Source organism: Stigmatopora nigra, chromosome 15 (assembly GCF_051989575.1).
Source record: "Stigmatopora nigra isolate UIUO_SnigA chromosome 15, RoL_Snig_1.1, whole genome shotgun sequence".
Taxonomy (NCBI): domain Eukaryota; kingdom Metazoa; phylum Chordata; class Actinopteri; order Syngnathiformes; family Syngnathidae; genus Stigmatopora; species Stigmatopora nigra.
Window position 1 is genome coordinate 3,426,799 of NC_135522.1, and position 21,920 is coordinate 3,448,718.

The 21,920-nt window shown below is 40.0% G+C and overlaps 2 protein-coding genes across 2 annotated transcripts; one reads left to right on the forward strand and one right to left on the reverse strand.

The window, feature by feature from the left end:
• Positions 1-3,011: 3,011 nt before the first annotated feature.
• proza (protein Z, vitamin K-dependent plasma glycoprotein a) lies at positions 3,012-6,821 on the reverse strand. Its single transcript, XM_077735399.1, has 9 exons — positions 6,672-6,821; positions 5,648-5,788; positions 5,383-5,543; positions 5,294-5,318; positions 5,113-5,226; positions 4,897-5,031; positions 4,713-4,828; positions 3,855-3,972; positions 3,012-3,784 (listed from the first exon to the last, which is right to left on the reverse strand). The coding sequence occupies exons 2-9, from the start codon at positions 5,727-5,729 to the stop codon at positions 3,246-3,248; spliced, it is 1,290 nt and encodes a 429-aa protein (XP_077591525.1). The 5' UTR covers positions 5,730-5,788; positions 6,672-6,821; the 3' UTR covers positions 3,012-3,245.
• A 2,741-nt stretch (positions 6,822-9,562) lies between these two features.
• Positions 9,563-21,498, forward strand: gpr139 (G protein-coupled receptor 139). Its single transcript, XM_077734706.1, has 2 exons — positions 9,563-10,014; positions 20,116-21,498. Exons 1-2 carry the CDS (start codon positions 9,579-9,581, stop codon positions 21,075-21,077), a joined length of 1,398 nt encoding a protein of 465 aa, XP_077590832.1. The 5' UTR covers positions 9,563-9,578; the 3' UTR covers positions 21,078-21,498.
• Positions 21,499-21,920: the final 422 nt, after the last annotated feature.

A 21,920-nucleotide genomic window follows, 5' to 3' on the forward strand; every position in this document is an offset into this window, starting at 1 on the left:
CCCTGTGATTGGCTGGCTACCAATTCACATCCCCATAGTTAGCTGGCATAGGCTCTAGCACCCCCCGCAACCCGTGTGAGGATAAGCAGTATAGAAAATGAATAAAAATAATAACGCCTCCTGAAATGAACCAAAAAAAACATTTTAAATCTTATTTTATTCTGACTTAGTTCTGTTTATGCTGAATTTTTATTCCCTAACTCAATCGATACAGCTGACTCAAACTAAAAGCCTAACAAAGACTTTGTTTAAGTTTATTCAACCAAATATACCACTCCCCTTATTTTCTCCCCTTATCTTATACCGTCCATCTTGGTTTTATTGCATTGAATTGTCTTAACAACCCAATGACCTTTTAAGGCTTAAAAGACAGTAAGTCATTCTAAACGTATGGTCACAGGTTTTTAGAGTATAAAAGAAGAAGGTAAATCCTATAGACGCCTTTATTCCATTGACCTTACTCTGACCTATCAAGGGTTAAATCCTGTTTGCAACCATTTGAGAAACATGAGGACAGAATAGAGCTAATCAGATTCACTAAATCAAAGTGACTCAGCTTTCGAGTACGACTGGGTAGACCAGATAAAAAGCTGTGTGTATCTATGAGATAACACAAATTCATATTTTTTTACCTTGTTTTGTTTGTATTGTTGTTTTTTTTAATCATTTGCTATCATTGGCTGTTGGAGACAAATATGCTGACAATTCAAAAACTGGATTCATGTTGAGCCATAAGAAAAGAGTCGGTTTGAAATGGGAGGAGCATCTGGAAAAAAACAAAGTGTGTGTGTTTAAAATTAGACTCTTCCTGCTAATTTTGGACAACTGCGTCCTGTCATCGTTCAGACATCCTGGCTTTTATCCCGGCGTCGTTTTCCGGAAACAGATGCACAAAAACGCAACAAATTGTTGTTCCCATTTACACTCGTGAGCTTTAAATCGGCTCCGAGTTTGAGAGTTAGAGTCTGAGCCTGTCACATGACCATATTGTTGTGATTACTAAATGAAATTTCTCCTAATACCACTACTTACGAATGCGCTAACTCAGGGTTAAGGAACCTATGGCTCGGGAGCCACATGTGGCTCTTATGATGGGTGCATAAGGCTCTTATGATGGGTGCATATGGCTCAAATAGCTAAAATATGGAAACCAATGGTGAGAGAGCAGAGTCCCAAATGCACCAATAGGAACGTCATGTTGGGACTGTGTCATTGAGTTCATTGATATACGTTGAACTCATTGATATTCATTGATTAGCAACAGTGTAACAACGTTGTCAAAGGAATTCAGAGACTTTGTACTTTTAAAAATGATAAAATGACTGCAAAATTTCATGTATTTTGACTTTTAAATTGTGAGTATAGCTCTTAAGGAATAATATTTGAAAATAGGAATTGTTTATGGATCTCTCTTTCAAAAAGGTTCCCGACCCCAATGATCCGTTGATTATATCACGTAAATTAAACACTATATTTAATTTTATTGTCAAAATTGTTGTTTAAGCCAAATAACAGTTGTCTAAGAATAGAGCCTTGTGGTACTCCATTTATCTTTGGGAGTGATTCTCATGCATAGTTAACCCATTTTGAGTCAAATTACCAACAGCCACGAGTTAAAAAATAGCTTTACAAAGAAAAAAACAGTCCAGATATATTTTACAAAGTCAACCTTGAAGTAAAAACATCTGATATGCGAGTTTATTCATGATTTATTTCACCAACACAATCCTCCCCCATTGTTATTGAGAATTCTGACTTGAAACATTTCCTCCAATCCCCTTCAAGTCTGCGGCCTGCCTCTCTCATTCTACATCAGACCAGGCTTTGACCTCCCTCCACCTCTGGTGGAGTGTCGCCTTCACCCTCGTTGCACAATTACCCAATCAAGAAGAAGCCAGTTGCAGAACGCCATTTTTTTGTGTGTGTAAATAGCAAGTGGGAGGGCACTGTTAACCCCCCAGTGTGGAATCAGACACCACACAGACAGATAATCCCCCACAAATAGTCTGTTTTCAGGACGTGTTATGCGTATATTTAGCGCACACTAGGATTTGGGGGTGACGGATTACAGTTTTAGTAGGACAGGAACCAGATTGTACCCCAAATGTGGTCACACTTTCACCTGTAAATTAGGATATTCTGGTTTAAATGTATTTCTAGGCTCAGGATTGTGTTTGTGCCCCCGTAAATCTGTAGTGCGACCAATCTTTCGGGATAAACGGTCGTCTCCTAGGTGAGAACCATGGCAACGGGCAATGTGGGGCCCTGGAATTTGATGCTGGTCTTTTCAGGCCAGGTTTTTTTTACTCTTTTACGCTCCTTGTTAGTAGTTTTTCCTCCTTTTTGTCCCCCCCCCCCCCCCCCCCCATGTGACAGTGAGACTAATGGGAAGAAGTTGGGGTACTCGTGGGAAAATCTTGCCAAACAAATAGAAGGCCATGAAGGGCAATTTATTCTAATGCATGCTAGTTAAAAAAAGTAAACTATATAGGAATTGTGAAGTAAAGCACCCCCTGTAAATGCCTCTGTGTATTTGGGCAAAATATTTTGAGGGGTGGGGGGGTACAAAGCTTATTATTATTAGCACGTGAACAAACAAAATAAAGGGGATTATAGGAAATAGATTAATCGCCTTGTTGGAAGTCAAAATAGAAAAGACAACAGGAGGATTTTAGTTAGTTAAAGTGTTATTTTTGGGAAGTAATTGCTGTCAACATGTTTTTTAGGGAGGTTTTATCTTAAGGGAAATATTAGGATGTTGTTTATTGTCTGATTAGGGGGTCACCATATGTTGTGTAAAAAACAATTGGGGTTAAAAAATTAAATTACTCCTAAAATGATGAATTGAACATGATAGATTTTGTAAATGTATTGAAAATATGACATACAGTTTTTTATATTTCAACTAGATTAAGTCAAGATTCCATTATTTGTAGCTGTTAAATATAATCTAAGCAAAAATAATGTTTTTTTTGGTAACTTTCTCAGTTTTTCTCAAAAATGACACACAATGACATCACATATGGTTTATTTCAATAATGGTGAGTACATGACATGCACGTGTACAAGTAGTTCCGACAACAACACTTAAAACACATGCCGAGTAACATAAATCAGTGCATCCTAATTCTCCTTTACTATAGCGCCACCTTGCGGTGTAAACCATGAGCTCTACATTTAGATAACAGTTGTGAATATGTTAAACAGACAATGCATATTCCAATACAACTTTCCTATTATTTCCTCTACAGAGAACTCACAAGCTTTTGAATCCAACCCAGATGTCGTGAAACTTTCTGAAAAATAAAACCCTTGCTACACTCGGACCCTTCTGGCTGGCTGACCACCCCAGTGAGGAAGAACACCTCCCTATACAAGGTGAGTAAGGGGCTTCCGGACCCCACGCCGCAGTCCGCATTAGCCCGAGCGGCCGTGCAACCCATTTTATTACTCACCAAATTGGGATGTGTCTCCAGGCACTGAGGCAAGCTTTTATACGCCAACTGGTTGATGGTGAGAGACCCCTGGAAGGAAGACCCCGGAGCTTGGGGGTCTTTCCAACCCGTCACCACGGCGGGGAGTTCCCCACTGGTCAGAACGCTGTCGGCAAAGTCCTTCTCCGGAAGGCAGGCGCTTGTTACTTCTTTCTTAAAGACGAGGCGGTCAAGGAGCTCCACCACTGCCAAGTCGTAGTCGGGACGGCCCGCCACGTAACGGGGGTGACGGTGGACCGCCTTCACCAAAGATGTCTGCTCGCCCTCCTCGAGTGTCGTCTTACGCTTGCCTGGAGGAGGAATGGATGGAGTGGAATGTTGGGATGGAGATGGGGAGTGGATTTTGTGGGTGTTACGCACCGACGGATACTTGGAAGGAGTCGTATTTGCTGGTGCATTGGGCGGAGGTCAGAACCAGGTTTTCTTTGAGGATGACGCCGCTACAGAAGCCGTCGGATTGGGAGCTTTTGAGGAGAGCCTGAAAATGGTGAGTACATAAGTATGAGGTGGGTTAAAAGTGTATGGTGGGTTTGTCATTGGGTAATCGGGTTGGGAAAATTGAGTAAAGTTTACAATGGTTTTTGCTTAAAATTGAGGAGGAATTAATGACAATGTGTTGGGAAAATTTGGGGGATTAATATGTACGTATAACTCAATTTGTAGCATTTTTGCACCCCCAAAAAAGCTGTTTAGTTGCAATGTTAATATGGTTTTAACAAGGATTACAAAAATCTCAGGATATTTATAAAATAATTTTAAAAATACAGACCAGGGTCAAAAGCAGTTTAAAAAAATCCTTTTTTGCTATAAAACTAAACTAGTGACTGGTAATAATTGGTTAAATATATTTTAAATATACATATATTCACTTATTCATTTTCCATACCAAACATCCTTAAAAGGATTGCTAGGTCCAACCCCAGCTTACTTTGAGCAAAAAGCAGACTTGACCCAAGACTGGTCGCCAGTCAGTCAGTCATAGGGCCCACAAAAAGACAAACGACTTTACACGCTCTCATTCAAACCACCTGGAATGCAACCCACATTTTTTTCTCGTGGTTTATAGTGATATATCCAACTCTTCTTGCACCAGAACGTAAAGATTTGCTCAACTTTTTTAGTCAGTTCTTTAAGTATTGCGCAGTACCACCCGATTTTTCCATCAAAAAACCCTACATGGACTTCTGAAGTCCATGATTACGGCTTTATCATTCCTACCTGCCAAGGACACTCCCCCGAAGTGCAATCCAGTGGCTGAAAGTCGCTCTGGACAATTGTGGTCTGTCTCTCCTCCCAACGACTCAAACTGCCGACCTTCCCACAAGGATAGCGCACTGTGCAAGACGACAAATACATGTTACCGTCTCAATGGCGGCGGAACTGTCCCAAAACTTGGCTTTACCTGCAGGCTGGCACTTATCCTTATCTGTACGAAGGAGCTTCCAACCAATAGCGCAGGAGCATTCGTAGGAGGTATAGCCTGGTTTGCAGAACTGGGAACAGCCTTTGTCCTTCTCCACCACGCAAACCGTCTGGTCTAAAACAAAAAAACATGGCATTATTGTGGGTTTAAAAGCCCTGAAGACCGTTAAGTGGGTAAAAATCCATCCTGACGTACCGGTTTCGCAGTGGATCCCCGAAAATCCCGCCTTACAGACGCAATCGTAGCCGCCCACGCTATCGGAACAGAGCGCGCCATTTTTGCATGGCTTCTCCGCGCACTGGTCTCCATCTTTTTAAGTCAGGGGATGGAATTTGTGTCATTTTAGTAGAAGAACACCTCGGAAATTGGCACTTACCGACATAGACGGCCCAGAAGATGTCCTGGAAGAGAAGATGATTAGTTAAGGTGCAAAATCATGTGGTTTGGAAAGCGTGTAGAGCTCACTGTGCGGTACGAATCCTGGAAGTGTTTACGGGCTTCTTCGTATGTGCATACTCGTTCCATACAGGCTTGCTCCAGGTTGGATGGACGTTGTTGGGTGGCAGCGTCCACGCTCCTTTTTGGACGCCAGATGACTGAGTTTGCCTGCTGTTTGTCCAAGAAGACTTGAGAAGGAAAAACCCGGCCCCACACAAATAAGCATAGTTTTAGAGAATTTTTAGTAATAGGTCATGTGAGGGGAAAATTTAGTGTTTTTGGAGATTGAAACCTGTCTGCGGAGGGCTGTGGAGGGCAGCCACGGCGAGTGTCAGGAGACATGAAAAAATGGCAAATTTGGTTGAAGTGTGCATGATGACGTGGAGGGTTGCGGCACCCCGCAGGTCGCGGACCAGTACAGTGGAATGGGAACCTGTATAGTAAAAAGATAATGTCAATAATACAGAAGAGTGGAAAAAGTCACATGGATAGTGTTATAAAAAAATTGTTTTGATAGTTAATTTAGATTATTTTTGTGATTTGTCATGTAAATCACTTTTTTGTGTGTTTTTAGTATTTTTAAGAAAAGTACTCTGAGTAGTAAGTACTATGTAATGATGCAAAGCAGAATTAGATGATCAGAGTATTTATTTAAAAAATAATTAACTGCATTCATTGAGGACGACGTAAACTAAATAATTACTATTTATACTTTCCATTTTGTTTGAAATATATTCCTTAAAAAAAATAAACAACATAATAACCTTTACTGTTTACTAATAGACAAAATATTTAAGAGACTACTTGCTTTCCCTCTTATTTTATTTTTCATTCCATTCAAATAATAGGTTTTGTCCTCTTTCATCACAAATATCTAAAATAAAATAATATAAATATATGTATATATATTTGGCAGAAATCTGCAATGGACTTCCATTTCCATCCTATTTATCTTAAATTTCCCCCCAAAAAATCTACAATTTTTAAAAGGAAAAGACAATACTTGTATTTAAAGGCATGCCTATCCTAAAATATAGAAAGTTAAATATTGCTGCTGTCCATTGGGCGTGACTTTGCCTGTTGTTTTGACTGTCATGTTGCCTGTAGGCCCGGTTGTATACTGACTGTGTACATTGTGTACTTGCCCTTCCCATGCAAATATAGATGACCTCAATGACAACAAAATCTGTCACGATGCGAAAATATTCCCTAATATTGCTGCATCACCTTTAGCATTAGCTCTAGCACGAGCAAATATGGAAATCTGCAGAAAAATCATAATCGATGATGTCACAATCGGGGGATTTATCACTCACCTCGATCAAATGATGCAACGTGATTTTTATAAGCTGTCGTTTCCCAAAGTAAATCAGCTGAAGGTTGATAGTTTAACACCAGTGATGAGACGTCAGCACCGTTAGATCGACTGACGGTTTAATTTCAGCAGATGTAATAGAACAAACCTACCAGAAGAGGTCGCTCTGGTACAATGACACTTTATCCCTGTTTGCAGCTAGTAAGGATACTACAATATGTAGTATTTGTAGTCTAATGTTACTTTAAATATTATTTCACATTAAATACAAACTCTACCCTCAATATTTTCAAAATAATAAGATTATAAGTTAGATTTCCCTATTTTTCTAATGTTAATTTCGATAAATGTAAAAAAAATACTGTAATCCCTCGAATATCACGGATGATGTAGCGATATTCGAAAAACACGCGATGTAGGATCACCCCTATTAGTACTACTACTATACTACATGTTTTTGCACCTATACAAAAATAGTACTACACCTAGTATAATTTTCATGACCACTGTTTTTTGCAGTCTAAGTCGTTGGCTCCCCTGACCAAGGGGTGAGGGGGTCGATTGTTGTGGGTGGATGTCCAAGTTAGTTAAAGTGGGAAGGTTGGCAGTAATGAGTAAATGTTCAACAAATTACTACACATTACTACACAAGATAAAGTAATGATAGTAGAACAAAATATGTAATGTTATAACATTTTCTCATCCATTATTTTTTCAAATTATAATATAAACTACCCAATTGCATAACAAAAATTATTTTCAACAATTTAAAAGTTTTTGTCCTGCAACTATTTTTATTTACAACGAAACTGAATGCACTTATCTGCCCTCCCTCATTGTCAAAATAAATTGGACATCTGTCCCCCCCCCATCTATAACAGCCAAACAAAATAATAACACTAAAAACCCATTTGCAGCAACAACATGAACTAAAACAAAAAATATAAATAAATAAAACAGAATAATAGCCGTGCTTCAGTGAGCCTGTCCAGGGACACGCAATTATTTCCCCCCCCAAAAAAACCAACTACAATACCAGCTATGATCCTTTTCGAGAAAATAAAACTATCTCCAAAAATACAATGTAATACAAAGCACATCATTAGCCAATAGAAGAAGAAGAAAAAAATGAACCACATCATTTGCAGTCCAACTGCAGGGTTCTTGGCCTCATCTGCGGATCCAATAACGACAGAATAATAACGCCGAGCTACCCACAGCTGATACCTCAGTACTGGGCAAACGAGGGGGGCACATTATAGTCCGCCAAGACCCCCCAGGAAAACTCGCTATGTCCAGTTAGAGGTAGAAATGAACATTATGGTGCTCATTTCTAACTAAAAAGACATCCATTATTCTTCTTTTTCTTCAGCTTATGTTTTATTCAAGTGGATTTTTTATTGTGTTTTTGCTTAAGATTGTCTTCATTAGTTTTTTAGATGGCGGTAAGGAATTTTTGTCTGGTGTTTTTCTATTCATGCTGTTGTTAACATTCATCCATAACAGCGGCATGTCAATATTTAATGAATGTTTGACAACCTTGATGAATGTTACGACATGAGAATTATTTATTCAATGCTTCGCCATGTTTTTTTTTTCATTTTGTGTCGTTTGTTCGCTTTAAGATGGGAAGATCAGGTAAAAAAAATATGTTTAATAGAACAAAAAGATGTTTATTTGACATTGAGGAATTATGCCTACTGTCACTAGTTCCATTTGCTAAAAAAAATGTTTTTGGGGTCATTCCAAAACAGCAAAAAAGTTTTTGCATTAAATTTGAGTAAAAAAAGACCCTAAAGTCTGCAAAAATAGTCTAAAATTTAGCCTATTTTAGCTGCTTTTGGTGGTTTTTGACAATAGTACACTCAAACAACATGAAATTTGAAGTGAAACTTTCTGATGTAAGAGTTTATTCGAAATTCGGTTATTTGTGAAATAGGAAAAACATACTTTTGAGACATTCCCAACAATAAATGTGGTTCTTTGACACCACTAATGTAGTTTTAGCTTATTTAAGTTGACATTTAATGGCATAATGTTGTGATATAATGTATTATTAAGACAAACGGTTTGTCCCAATGACCTGTAATCAAGTCACTAAGGACAAACAATAGCGTCCCCGTGTCAGCTGGCCTGCTTTGCTTGAAAGTACAACTGGGTTGCAGTGGAATCAAAATGAAATCACGCCACCATCATGTGCCACACAATTATGTGGAATCGAATTGTTTTGTGTTGGGGAACAGCAATAATGTGGCATGATGTTGGAAGAATATGCTCTAAGGTTGAGGCCCCATGGGGAGGGAGCTCTCTTTAATATTGCTCACTGGTTTTGGCCCATTTTTGGGCCATTTATTCTTTTTTCTTTTATTTATATGACTGAACATCAGATGGATATGTTTTATTTACAGCTTCCTAGCAGTGAAGGTAAAAATTGCAACAATGTGTAAGGAAAATTATCTTTAAAAAAAAAAAAACAATAGGAATCAAACAACAACAAAATAGACAGAAATATAGCTTTCAACTGAAAAAACACATTGTGGCAGTAATATGTAAAAACACTGCATCCATCTTTCAAATGCATTGCCTACCATAATAACCAACACAAAAAACACAGTTGGCCACTATCCCCAAAAATCTCCAACTACTCCCCCAAATTCCCCCCATTTTTTCCCCAATACAGCCCAAAAGTAACCTACAACCTTTAGTTACATAACATTAACCACTTATTTCTTGTCTTTGTTTTTCTTCCATAGTTTCTTCCCATCATTCCATCACCTTTGGATTGCTCACAAACCCCCCCATCTTCCACCATCACGTGTCTTACCTTCTCCCACATTCCCCCGATCCCTCCCCCCCTCCCACCATCCATCTCTCCCTCTCTCTCTCTCTCTCTCTACCTCCCGCGAGTATGTTCTCCCCTCCGCCTTCCCATCTCCCTCACACAGTCGGGCCGGCATCCTCCCCTTCTCACTCATCTCTCCTCCTTCCTCTTCCCTCATCCACCGGCACATCTCACCTTTCTCATCCCGCCGCCCTCTCCCCCCCTACCCGACCCTCCCGCCGACCCTCCCGCCTCCCCTCCACCTACCTCCCCCCCGTCCCGTCCACCTCCCCGACTCGCTCGCACGTGCCCGAGCGGCTGGCCGAGCGGCGGTCGGCGTCACCGTTGGCCGGCGGCGGCGTCCAGACGCCAACCATGGAGCACAGCCACATCTTCCCCGTCTCCGCCCCCAACGAAAGCAGCTGGAGCGTGGGACAACATCCCCCAGAGGCCACCCCCGGGTGTCCCCTCGGACCACTACCCGTCATCTACTACAGCGTTCTGCTATGTCTCGGACTACCCGGTAAGAAACGTACATCTTTCACGTGGCGTCTCAAAAGTTGATTTCGTCCCCATACGTCGCCCTGACCTTGTGACAAACGCAACCCGTACGCGTCCGTGTACTTTAACACTCGCCGTTTAAACCCTTGCCGTTTTTTAACCATTCCAGATATGCATTTATTTAAAAAAATGTCCTTAAAAATGTCCTGAAATGCAGAACATATGCTTTGGGATTTGACCTCTGTGACAAGCACACAACGACGTCGTTTAATCGGATTCGTTTAGTGTCGCCGTCCCCTCGCCGCGATCACCTAAACGTTATTTCCTGGGCGCCACGGGAGGTAAATTAACGTGTTGGCCCGTCTCTCTCATGTGAGTGACACCGACAAGAAGCGTGGAGGTCAGATGAAAGAGGAGGAATGGCGCAGCCCCATTGGGTAAAATTCATAAAAGCTTTTCATGATTACCAGCTTTGATGGCGATCTAAGGTTTATTGTGTCGTTGGCGAGGTGTGTTGAAAGGGATAAGGCAGGCTGTTGCGTAGTTCTGTGGTTGCTGGTTGAAATCCTTTGAGTTTAATGTCAAGCTTTTTCTTTGTCAGTCAATCAAAATTCCATTTGATGTGACATTTCCCAAAGTCATGACCTTATTTGGTCGTCATAACTTGGCACTTTTTCATGTTACATATAGTCAATTAAGGACGTAATTAACCAAATAATTGAGGTTTACCAAAAGTTTATTATTGATAAAATAAGCCAGACTGCTCTATTTTCTTGTTTATTCAATTTTATTTTAACAACTAATCCATCATCAAATTAACATATGACTATTTTGATGACTAAATATACTCACGTCATGACATACTTTACCTAAAAAGTATAGAATGACTATTTTCCCAGCCTCTTAACAATAATTATACTCATTTCTGTCTCTTTTCGATAATATAATTCATTGAATTAATTTAAACAGTCATATTTCTGCAGAATAATAATACATTTCCAAACAGTGACTCACTTTCATGGTATTGCTAGTCCAACTTTACTCAGAAAATATCATTTTAAGCTAAAATCCACATTTACTGCAAAGTCAATGTATTATTTCTATGATACAATTAATCGACTAATTGCCAAATAATTACTAAATAGTTGCTTTTCAATCCATATTTTTAACCCTACAGTCTTTATGAATGAGTAGTATTGTAAGATAGCTCATGAATTTTTAACACTGCTTGTGCTAGTCATAGTCAGGGGGGTGCTGGAGCCTAGCAGAGTTGACTTTGAGCCATAGGTGGACAACCCTAAACCGGTTGTTAGTCAGTCAGGGTGTTAGGACTCCCCCTGATGGTAAGATATGGTAGGGAGTTGTAACTACTACAGCAGAAGGATTCAGTCAATGATGAGCTAGACACACAATGCAAGTAGTATCAGTGATCATTTATTTACAACAAAGTACACCAAAACCTGGACTAAGGGATGACATAATGGAAGCAAAATATACTAAAGTGGTACCCTTAAATAAAAATGGTAAAAAAACACCCTCCAAAGCAGGTGTTCGAATGAACACCCCCAAAAAATGAAGAAAATAAGACTAAAGGGTGCCAGAATTTAATGTAATCAAAGTCGAATTGAACCCTGGCAAACCATTTTAAAGCCTAATCTTCAAAATTATCTGAAAAATATCTTATTCAAAGGCAATCAGAGAAGGTTTTAGGTTCAAATCCCAATGGCAGTGACATTCTCAAGATACAAACCCACATTTCTCATTTAAATCAAATCTCTCCGCTCCCTAATTCTTCCCCTCGAGATACCGCATGACCAATTGCCTCCGGCACCCTCGTTTTATTCCACCTCACCGCCACGGCAATGGCGGCCGGCTGTTTGTTTAATCAGCATAACCTGAGAGAGTGATGGAATCCAGCAACGGTTGTCTGAATTAATGGCCGACTCCGCCGTGGCGGTGGCGGTCCGATACTTTGAGGCGGACGCCGCCGTCGCCGCAACTTATTCAATCATTCTGACTCTGTTCGTCGCCCTCCAGCCGGGGCTATGAATGTTTCATGAGCGTGCGGCGAGGAGGCGTAACCGGTGTATTGGTTAGACGCCATTGACGGCGACAAGCGCGTTTCGATTCATTCGAACCGGAATGGCTTCCCAATTTGAATGGATCTGCTTTTTTTTCGTATTTGACCTTTCGTGGAGGTCACGTTGATCGCACCGGTCGGTGTAAGGGCGACTGAGGGTGATGGGAAATGAGATTACGTGCAGTCAAGTAGCGGGAAATGATTACTAAACCCCCCGACATGGCGTATGAGGGATAAAAGACTGTTGGTTGCTATCAGAAGGAAGATGGGAGATTTTTAATAAGGGCAAAACAGTCAAGTTGCACCTTTGTGATATAAAGGGGAGATGGGGGGCGGGGTTTAAAGGGGGTGTTGTAGACAACAGCTGAGCTGAGACAAATTGTCACCTTTTTAATTAATGGTGTCACAATCTGTTTTGGCACCATTGATATTATAAGTTCTTTTGCCATGACGTAGAAATGAATGCTTTTCATGGCACAGGTGTCAAAGTAGCGGCCCGCGGGCCAAATCTGGTCCGCTGCATCATTTTGTGTGGCCCGGGAAAGTAAATTATGAGTGCTGGCTTTCTGTTTTAGGATCAAATTTAAATGAAGAGTATAGATTTATATTAAATTTCCTGATTTTCAGCCTTTTAAATCAATAATTGTCATTTTTAATAATTTTTTTCTGTGTTTTTAGTTCAAAAATCACTTTGTAGAATCTAAAAATATATAAAAATAGCTAAACGGAATATTCAGGGCATTTAATCCAGTTCTTTTAATCAATTTATCAAAAAAAAATCTAAATATTATATCTAAAATAGTCCACAGTTACATCCCTTTTTATTAAAAATACCTGAATTTCCATTTGTTCAATTTGTACCTCACCCATTGTTCATATTCATTAAAAATACATCATTTTTCCACTCATTCACAGAATCCCATCACACAAAAAACTATGACTCATTTACACTCCAAAAAACACTCAAATCCACTCTTTTGTCGACTTTGATACGAACACAAGAGCTCCAACTCACAATTGGCAGCATTATTTGCAAATGAAAATGACTGTCAAATCACCTGTGGTGTGAACATCCAATCTAACACTGCACAATTATCACCATCGGAGTGTTAGTCATCATCATCACCAAAATATCTGCCTGGTGATCATTTTCTAAATTTGATTTGCCAATCGCCATTCATTTCAAGAAAATCGCATCACTTACAAACGATACAATCACCAAAATATAGTGTTTTCATAAATGCGCAGTCCCCATAAACACAACATGTTTAAGTATTAATGTAATTTTACCCACCTCTAGTTCTTTTATAACATTTTTCCAAACCAGGCAAAAATTCTGTTTTGATTTGAACTCAGCCATCAAACGACAAAATTTAACACTTTCCCGAGCCGTTATGAATAATTTTCATATCACACTTCTCAGTTTCTATTCAATTTTGAGCGGTAGTTGTCAAAGAAATAACCACCCGGATTAATAGATCGTTTTACATCTAGTACAAGGGGTGGGAAAACTTTTCAGCCCGGGTGGCCATATTGACTTTAAAAATTTGACAGATGGGCGGGGTCAGCACAAGATACGATACACATAAAAAAGTGCATCCGTTAATAGTACATATGAAACATAAACAGGAAAAAAAGGACTAAAGTATCAACATACTCATCACTTTAAAGTAAAAATTATAAAGTACAAAGTAAAGTAAAAAGGAATGTATTAAGAAATATTAAAATGTCATTTAAAGAAGATAGAAGGGCTGTAAAACCCAAAAAACAAATAATAGTGGACAAAGCTATTGCCAATGGCTTCCGCGTGATGGCGCCATCTTGGGTAAAAAAAATATAAATACAAAAGTAAAATAAACAAAAAAATAAAATAAAAATTGGACAACGTTGGCGGACCGGATTAAAGAGTCTAGCGGGTCCAGATGCGGCCCACGGGCCGTAGTTTGCCCACACCTGATCTAGTATATCATTTATTACACCTGTCCTAGAAATATTTTGCCGTTTTGGTACATGAATAAAGGAAAAAATCAAATTAAAACATCCTGACCTCGTCGATAAAGATTAATTTCTATTATCTCCCACATAAAAGTCAAATAAAATAAACGCTCATTTAGGTCACAGCTGCTAAGCGCTTAACAACCCAGATCTTTCCACGCCAAGCCGCCAAAGCCAGCATCACGACACTTAATGAAGGGATGGCCCTGATTGATTTTCAGTTTAAGTTATCGATCTGCCAATCTCGGATAGCGTGACCACGTTGTTAACGTAAAGAAGACATAGAGGACGCCACTATTGTGCTATTGTTGTTACACAAGTGAGGAAAATGAATATTCGGTTCAAATCAATGAAGTGTCTGATGTACAATTGGGAGGTCTGCGCCATTGAAGCTGTAAATCTGCTCTGCTGTTTAGGCTCATTTTGTTTGAACAGCTGACAGCAAAAAAAGCCAGCAAAAGCCGTCAATGTTTCCTTCATGGCTACATTAGCTTTTTTATCCGGAATCACCTGGATTCACCTCATATCTAGCGGATTCGTTCCAAGATAAACAAGATTCATGTAAAGTCGCCTACTGATTGTATTGCAAGAGCAGTAAAGCTAGAGTTGAACAGGAAAGGTAGCTTGGGGCCATTGAAGATCACTGCAGTGGCGTCAATATTTCACCTGCAGTAAACTCACCTTATCGTCTTAATGTGCTGTCTTTCTTTGCGCTAGCTTTTTTTAAATTCATAATTCATATGCAGTGGATTCCTTCACAAGCTCCTACATTCAAATAAACTCACTCATTCATCCACTTAGTGATAAAATATACTATTAAAACTCATTCAATTGCAAATACAGGTTCATTTCAGGTCTTTGCACGGCAGCGCGCTCGTAACATAACATAAATAAATTTAAATGAATTTGGATTATGATTCAGACACACTCAAAAAATAAGTTTAACGTATTTTCACGACTATAAGGCGCACTTAAAAGTCTTTCTCCAAAATAGACAGTGCGCCTTATAATACAGTGCGCCTTATAATACAGTGCGCCTTATAATACAGTGCGCCTCATAATACAGTGCGCCTCATAATACAGTGCGCCTCATAATACAGTGCGCCTCATAATACAGTGCGCCTTATAATACAGTGCGCCTTATAATACAGTGCGCCTTATAATACAGTGCACCTTATAGTACAGTGTGCCTTATAGTACAGTGTGCCTTATAGTACAGTGCGCCTTATAGTACAGTGCGCCTTATAGTACAGTGCGCCTTATAATACAGTGCGCCTTATAATACAGTGTGCCTTATAATACAGTGCGCCTTATAATACAGTGCGCCTTATAATACAGTGTGCCTTATATATGGAAAAAATGTCATTCATTGAGGGTGCGCCTTATAGTCGTGAAAATACGGTACATGGAATTGAGTGAGCCTAGACAATGTGAGATTGTGAATTTAAATGACTTTTTTCTTATTTAAAAAAAGGGATGAAATGAGTCAGTCAATGAGTCAGTGGGCAAAAGTTTTTGAGGTTAGCCATTGAATTGAAATCAGTCATTTTTTCTCAATGAGTGAGTCAATGGTTGAGTGTCTATTGCATATGGGTGAAATTAAATGAGGAGTTTTATATTTATATCCAATTGGCAATTGGTTATGTGTTATCCTATTGTGAGGACAATTGTGTGCATCATTTTCAGAATATTTTGAAGGGAATACAAAAGCAAACAAGGTTGCATCTGAAAGTCAGGGTGGGGGGCGGGGCCAATAGAGCCAAAATGGGAAGAAAACTATCAAAATTTTAAACAAAATTAGACTTGAGTTTAGTGTAAGGCTAAATTAATTTGAGTGTCATTAGATGATATGATTAATTCCTACATGAAACGTTTGAAACCGAGGAGATCCGCAATGACGTTAGATTTTGCCTTCTGGATATTTGTTTTTGTATTCCAAGTCATCTTTGGTAATGAGGATAATCAAATAGCGCATTGGCCTTCTAATGAAGAGCCAGGCTTTGTCTTCTTGGTCAGGGCAATCAAATATGCAAAAATAATGAGAACGCTGTCTTGAATCCCTTTGAGAAGATTTGTCTGCTGTCTTTCTTCTTAGTTAATGACTACACATCACGCTTGCTTGTCTGTCCTCACGGGGGAAATGTTCCATGCTTATTTCATCTAGTTGCCTTTCTTCTTCATTTTTTTTAATGCTTTGCACCTGTGATGTGACTGCTTTTTTTTTGCATTAAGAGCTTCGGACCTGCTTTCTGTCCGCCCTGACACTTAGAGGAGACAAAAGGCGACCAGAAAAAAGGCTTGTCATCATTACAAAGTGCATGTGACCTTTAAAAGGCGGCTTTGATATTCACCCTTTCTGTGTGTAGTTTTCTTTTTTTTTTTGGGCCACGTCGTCAGGCTTTTCTGTATCTTTTTTTTTTTGTTCAGTTACATCTTTTACTTCTCTTTCAATTGGCTCGTTTCTTAGTTGGATTTCTTCTTAAGCGCTCATTAGCTTCTGAGAAACTAATTTTTAATTTTTTGAAATGACTGGCAAGGGAAAATAGTTTGTTGGAATTGTTTTTTTTTGGTTCTGTAAAGTCGTTATGATGATTTTTCTGCTTAATTCATTAATTGTCGTCACTGCTTAATTATTACTTGGATTTAATATATTACTTTAAGTTAAAAGTCACTTTTTAAAACATGTTGACGTTATCTAAGCTGCCAAAAAATGAGGAAATAATGATTAACAGCCACAAAAATGTTTTCAAACACTATTTTATAGACATTTAACCACTACTACTATTTAACAATTATTTTAATGACATTAGCATCAACGCTAGCAATGTTGACTGACAGTAAATTAGCTGTTTTTAAGCCCTATTAACATGTAGTCACTTATTTATATTTATACTTGTTAAAATATGTAGGCTTGTTAACAAAAGTCTTTATTTACATTATTATTCATTTTAATTTGACATTACAAGAGCTTTAAGAGAAAAACTGGGTTTCCATCTCTTGGGTAACGTCACAGATTTCTAATTGGTGTTAATCGACGTCATAGAGAAGTTTGTGGCGATAAATGTCCAATCCATTTGAACTGGGAGGGCTAAACAAATGTTTTTTATTTCTATGTTAGAGTTTCTTCACGTGGCGTATTTTTATCACAGCTTTAAACAGTCGCTCTGTTAGTTTTGGCATCACCTGAACCTTCCGTTGCCGAGAATGAGTCAGACGAGTTACGCGTCCCGGCGTCTCACGCTGTGTCTTCACTTAACGTCAACGGAGCCTGGCCTCGTTATAGCTCGAGAGCAGCAGGAGTGGCGCGAGGCCATGACAAGAACCCGCAGGCGTATAGACGGCAAGGACTGACCTATGCCAACCCACACCTGCTTAAAAAACACAATGAAACACACACTGTGTCCCATTATCTGTCCCTCAGGTCGTTGTAATGGCCTCTCCACTGGAGACAACCCCTCTTATTACCCGAATTTACAGATGGGGACTTTTTGAAAGTAGACCTTTTTGTGTGTGTGAGGTAAAGACAATTCACCCGTCCAAGTAACATTTTCTAGCCAAGAGACGACTAATTTAAGACGAAGCCCCTTTTTTTCTTACCGCAAATCTGCAAAATGACGAGCATTTTCATCCCCAACGCGACGTTGTTCATTAAAACGGCTTGGGCGAGCTGAAATGGAAATGTCAAACTCACCGTGAATCCCTTTTGTCCATCTCAGGGGAGCCCGAATGGGAATAATACCCGAAGCCCAAACGACGGTCAACAGCATTCGGGCGCCATTGCCGTTTTACCGACGTTTTTTCTGGTGGAATTTACTGGGCAAAGTAAGATAATTGGCATGTGGATTGGAGAAAGGTCAAGTCAATGATGGGGACTCCATAAAAAACACATCTAGATTCAATGGAGTGAACGCTAACGTGAACTAACTCACATTTTTTGCCATTGAATGGAAACCAGATGAAGAAAAACAAGTCATGACGCCTTAATGAAAACAAATTGATAAATTAATCGATGCAAATTTCAACTGAGAGCCAATCAACTATGGCAAAGCATCACCATGTGACTGTTAAACCCAAATTTCTGTCTTGAATGGCTGTTGAACCCAAATTTCTGTCTTGAATGACTGTTGAACCCAAATTTCTGTCTTGAAGTTAGCATTTTGTCATCCCAAAGTCTAGCAAGGACGTTGTAAATGGCGCTGAATTTATCATTTTTAATGCTAATGTGAACCATCTCTTGTATACCGTCACATATTTCTAATTGGTGTTAATCCGTGTCATAGACAACATGTTAGTGGCGATAAAAGTCCAATCCATTTGAACTGGGAGGGCTATTCAAAAGCTTTTTTTCCATGTTAGAATTTCTTTACATGTTTATTCACCTGCATTTCTCGCCATTGATTGGAAACCAAATGTAGAAAAACAAGTGCCTTAATAGTCGATAAATTATTCCTGAGAGCCATTCAACTCTGGCAAAGCATCATCACATACTTGTTGAACCCAAATTTCTTGTCTTGGAAGTACGCAAGTTTGTCATCCCCTGAAGTCTAGCAAGGACGTTGTAAATGGTGCTGAATTTGTCATTTTTAATTAGCTAAGAGTGGCTGTGAAGTGCCATGTCAAAGACTTAAAAATGGCCGCTTTTAATCCCATCTCCCTTCTATTAAGAAACCTAGGGCGGGACCACCGCAATACACGCAAAAAAAACAAGACACTTAGCTAAGTGCAGTACATAGCGGAATGCAAATCAATGACAAAATGCATTTTATCTGTTACGAGATTGGCGCTCCACCAAATGGATTGGACGTCAATCCCAGTCAATGGCAGAAAATCAAAGTAATGTTTCTTATCTGGCAAGCTGACGCTGTCAAGATGATACGAGTACAAAATTGAGGTCAGGTGACGTGTCAGGCCTTCAAAAACAAACAGTCATCATTTATGGCGTAGACCAATAGCGTTGCTCCTGTCTACTGCGCATAAAGTTATTGCTGTGATAAATCTTTTTAGAGGATTTCTTCTTCTTCTACTTGGCAAAAAAAAGAAGGGAAGACAGCCCAGAATGATGGGATGTCCTTGTCTTTTGTTTATAGGAGCTTTTTTGCTAGAGGCAAAATTTTTAAGTGTTTTGCCAAAGGCAAAGACAGGTGATTTTTGCTATGACACAAAAAAATGTAGCTAGAGTGAGGCAAATTGTTTTTATAGATAATGAAGTCATTTACTTAGTGTGTATATAGATGTAGTATTATTCTCACAAAAAGGGTTTTTTGGCCTTTAATTGTAAGCCAAAAGTTGAGAGTAATGGATGGTGTCGCTTAGTGAATTGTTAGTACTCCGAAAAAATTAAGAATACTATCATATGTACTCTCTAATTTGACTTATTTATACAACCGTAACCCCTAAAAATATTTCAACAATTTGTGTCCTTATTCCTTTAGTCAGCTACTAAAGAAAAAACATTTAAAGTAATATAATTTTCCAAAAAACAGTGTTCAACTATACCACCAAAATATGAGTTATCACTACTCACCACAACTTCCAAAAATATGTGATTGATTCCCTTAATATTCCCCCAAATATGCATTAAAACTACTTTTCTACATCCATACAAAGCATTATAATCCTCCTGATTAAATCTTCCAAAATACGACTTCAAAATGCCTAATGCCACAATTCCAATGACCTACAACTACCAGTAGATGGCATAGTTTCCCCCAATCTAAATTTAAGGCTATTTTACCGGCAGCCACAGCAAACAAAATCTAACCTACCCTCCCTCCCCTAATAAAATAGTATCAAATTTAGTTTTACTACTTTAATAATACAAATAATAAACAACACCATCCCAAAATGCCCGAAAATCCTTAGCCAATGAACACATTGCGATTTTGCCTCACTTTGTGTCTACCTGCTATGTCCCTTTTCCAAGTAGCAACCTACTAACATCTTAAACTCTGTTTCCCCTTCATCCGCATCTATCACTCACCCCTTTCCTATCATTCCCTACTAACTGGTCGCAACCATTACCATTCCGTCACCCCCACCCACCTCCAGCGAACATCTTGACAGTGGTCATCCTATCCCAGCTGGTTCTACGTCGTCAGAAGTCATCCTACAATTACCTGCTAGCACTGGCAGCCGCCGACATCATGGTCCTGCTCCTCATTGTCTTTGTGGACTTCATCTTAGAAGACTTCATTCTAGCCACGCCCCTCCCACCCTCAATCAACAGCGCCGTTCAGGTCATGGAATTCTGCTCCATCCACACCTCCATCTGGATCACCGTCCCCCTCACCGTGGACCGCTACATCGCCGTTTGCCACCCGCTACGCTACCACACCGTCTCCTACCCGGCCCGTACGCGGAGGGTGATCTTCGCCGTTTACATCGGCTGCCTACTATCCGCCGCGCCCTACTACTGGTGGCCCGAGTTATGGCACGGTTCGAGCGGCGCCCAAATCGGCGCTCGAACCGCGGCACATCACGTCCTGGTATGGGCCCACTGCGCCACCGTCTACCTCCTCCCTTGCGGCGTCTTCTTCACCCTCAACGCCGTCATCGTACGCAAACTCCGCCGTCGGCGAAGTTGCTTCCGGATGCGTGGCTACTCCACCGGCAAAACCACGGCCATCTTGCTAGCCATCACCTCCATTTTCGCAGTGTTGTGGGCACCTCGTACCCTCATGATCCTTTACCACTTCTACTCGGCGCCTCCGGCCTCACCCGGCGCCGGACGCCTCCTTCACGTTCTGACGGACTTGGCCAACATGCTAGCCTTACTCAATACTGGCGTCAACTTTTTCCTCTACTGCTTCATCAGCAAGCGTTTCCGGGCAATGGCGGCCAACGTTCTCCACGCGCTGATCCACTGCCGGAAACATCCCAAACCGTTTTACGCCAGCCATAATTTCTCCATCACAAGTAGTCCTTGGATCTCTCCGGCTAACTCCCACTGCATCAAAATGTTGGTGTACCAGTACGACAAGAACGGGAAACCCATTTGTATTTCCTCTTGAGGGTTCTGCTTCAATCATCCAATGGATCTTTCCATCCCTACAAACCACAACGGCACCATTTCCCGATCTGACCGTGCTCAGACCACAAAAGTTGCTACCAGCATCTCTTAGCAAAAAATCCAGTCTCCAAACTCTTGACCACTGACTAATCCCATCCCCTTTCCCCTCCTTTTACGGGTCACCATCTGTACCCACCAAGTTTAATCTCAACGGGAGACGTAAGAGCCTTTGTTGCCACGAGTTCAGCAGTTGGCGACTTTGAACACCTGCTACGTTGCAAACCAGAATGTTCCAGTTAGCCCGATCGGGATTGGTAACAACACTAAAGGCTTCTTTCTGATTTTTAAGACCATAGAATAGTTTCCTCTATGGACTATGGTCTGTGGTCTATGGTCTATGGTCTATGGTCTATGGTCTATGGTCTATGGGCTATGGTCTATGGGCTATGGTCAATGGACTATGGACTATGGTCAATGGACTATGGTCTTTGGTCTATGGTCAATAGACTATAGTCAATGGACTATGGTCAATGGACTATGGTCTATGGTCTATGGCAGGGGTAGGGAACCTATGGCTCAGGAGCCACATCTGGCTCTTTGCTAACCTGTGAGCTAAAATATGGAAAATACTAGTGACCGAATTGAAATACTACATCTAGAACTGCTTTAATCTTCATTTTTTTCACTTTAGACTCTTCTGGAAGTCATCCTCTCATTTGATTGGCAACAGCATAAGAATCTTTTAAAAAATATTATTTTTTTCCAATTTAAAAGTGGTGCAATGACACAAAAAATTGAAAAGACTTTTAAATTCGTAGTATGGCTCACATGGAATAACATTGGA

Bases quoted from the DNA above. Each gene is read 5' to 3' on its own strand.
- proza (XM_077735399.1), bottom strand. From the start codon at position 5,729: ATGCACACTTCAACCAAATTTGCCATTTTTTCATGTCTCCTGACACTC. The intron at 5,227-5,293 runs GTAAGTGCCAAT...TGACTTAAAAAG, and splicing joins CTTCTGGGCCGTCTATGTCG to ATGGAGACCAGTGCGCGGAG. The intron at 3,973-4,712 runs GTAGGAATGATA...CACCATTTTCAG, and splicing joins CGGGGGAGTGTCCTTGGCAG to GCTCTCCTCAAAAGCTCCCA.
- gpr139 (XM_077734706.1), top strand. From the start codon at position 9,579: ATGTTCTCCCCTCCGCCTTCCCATCTCCCTCACACAGTCGGGCCGGCA. The intron at 10,015-20,115 runs GTAAGAAACGTA...ACCCACCTCCAG, and splicing joins GCTATGTCTCGGACTACCCG to CGAACATCTTGACAGTGGTC.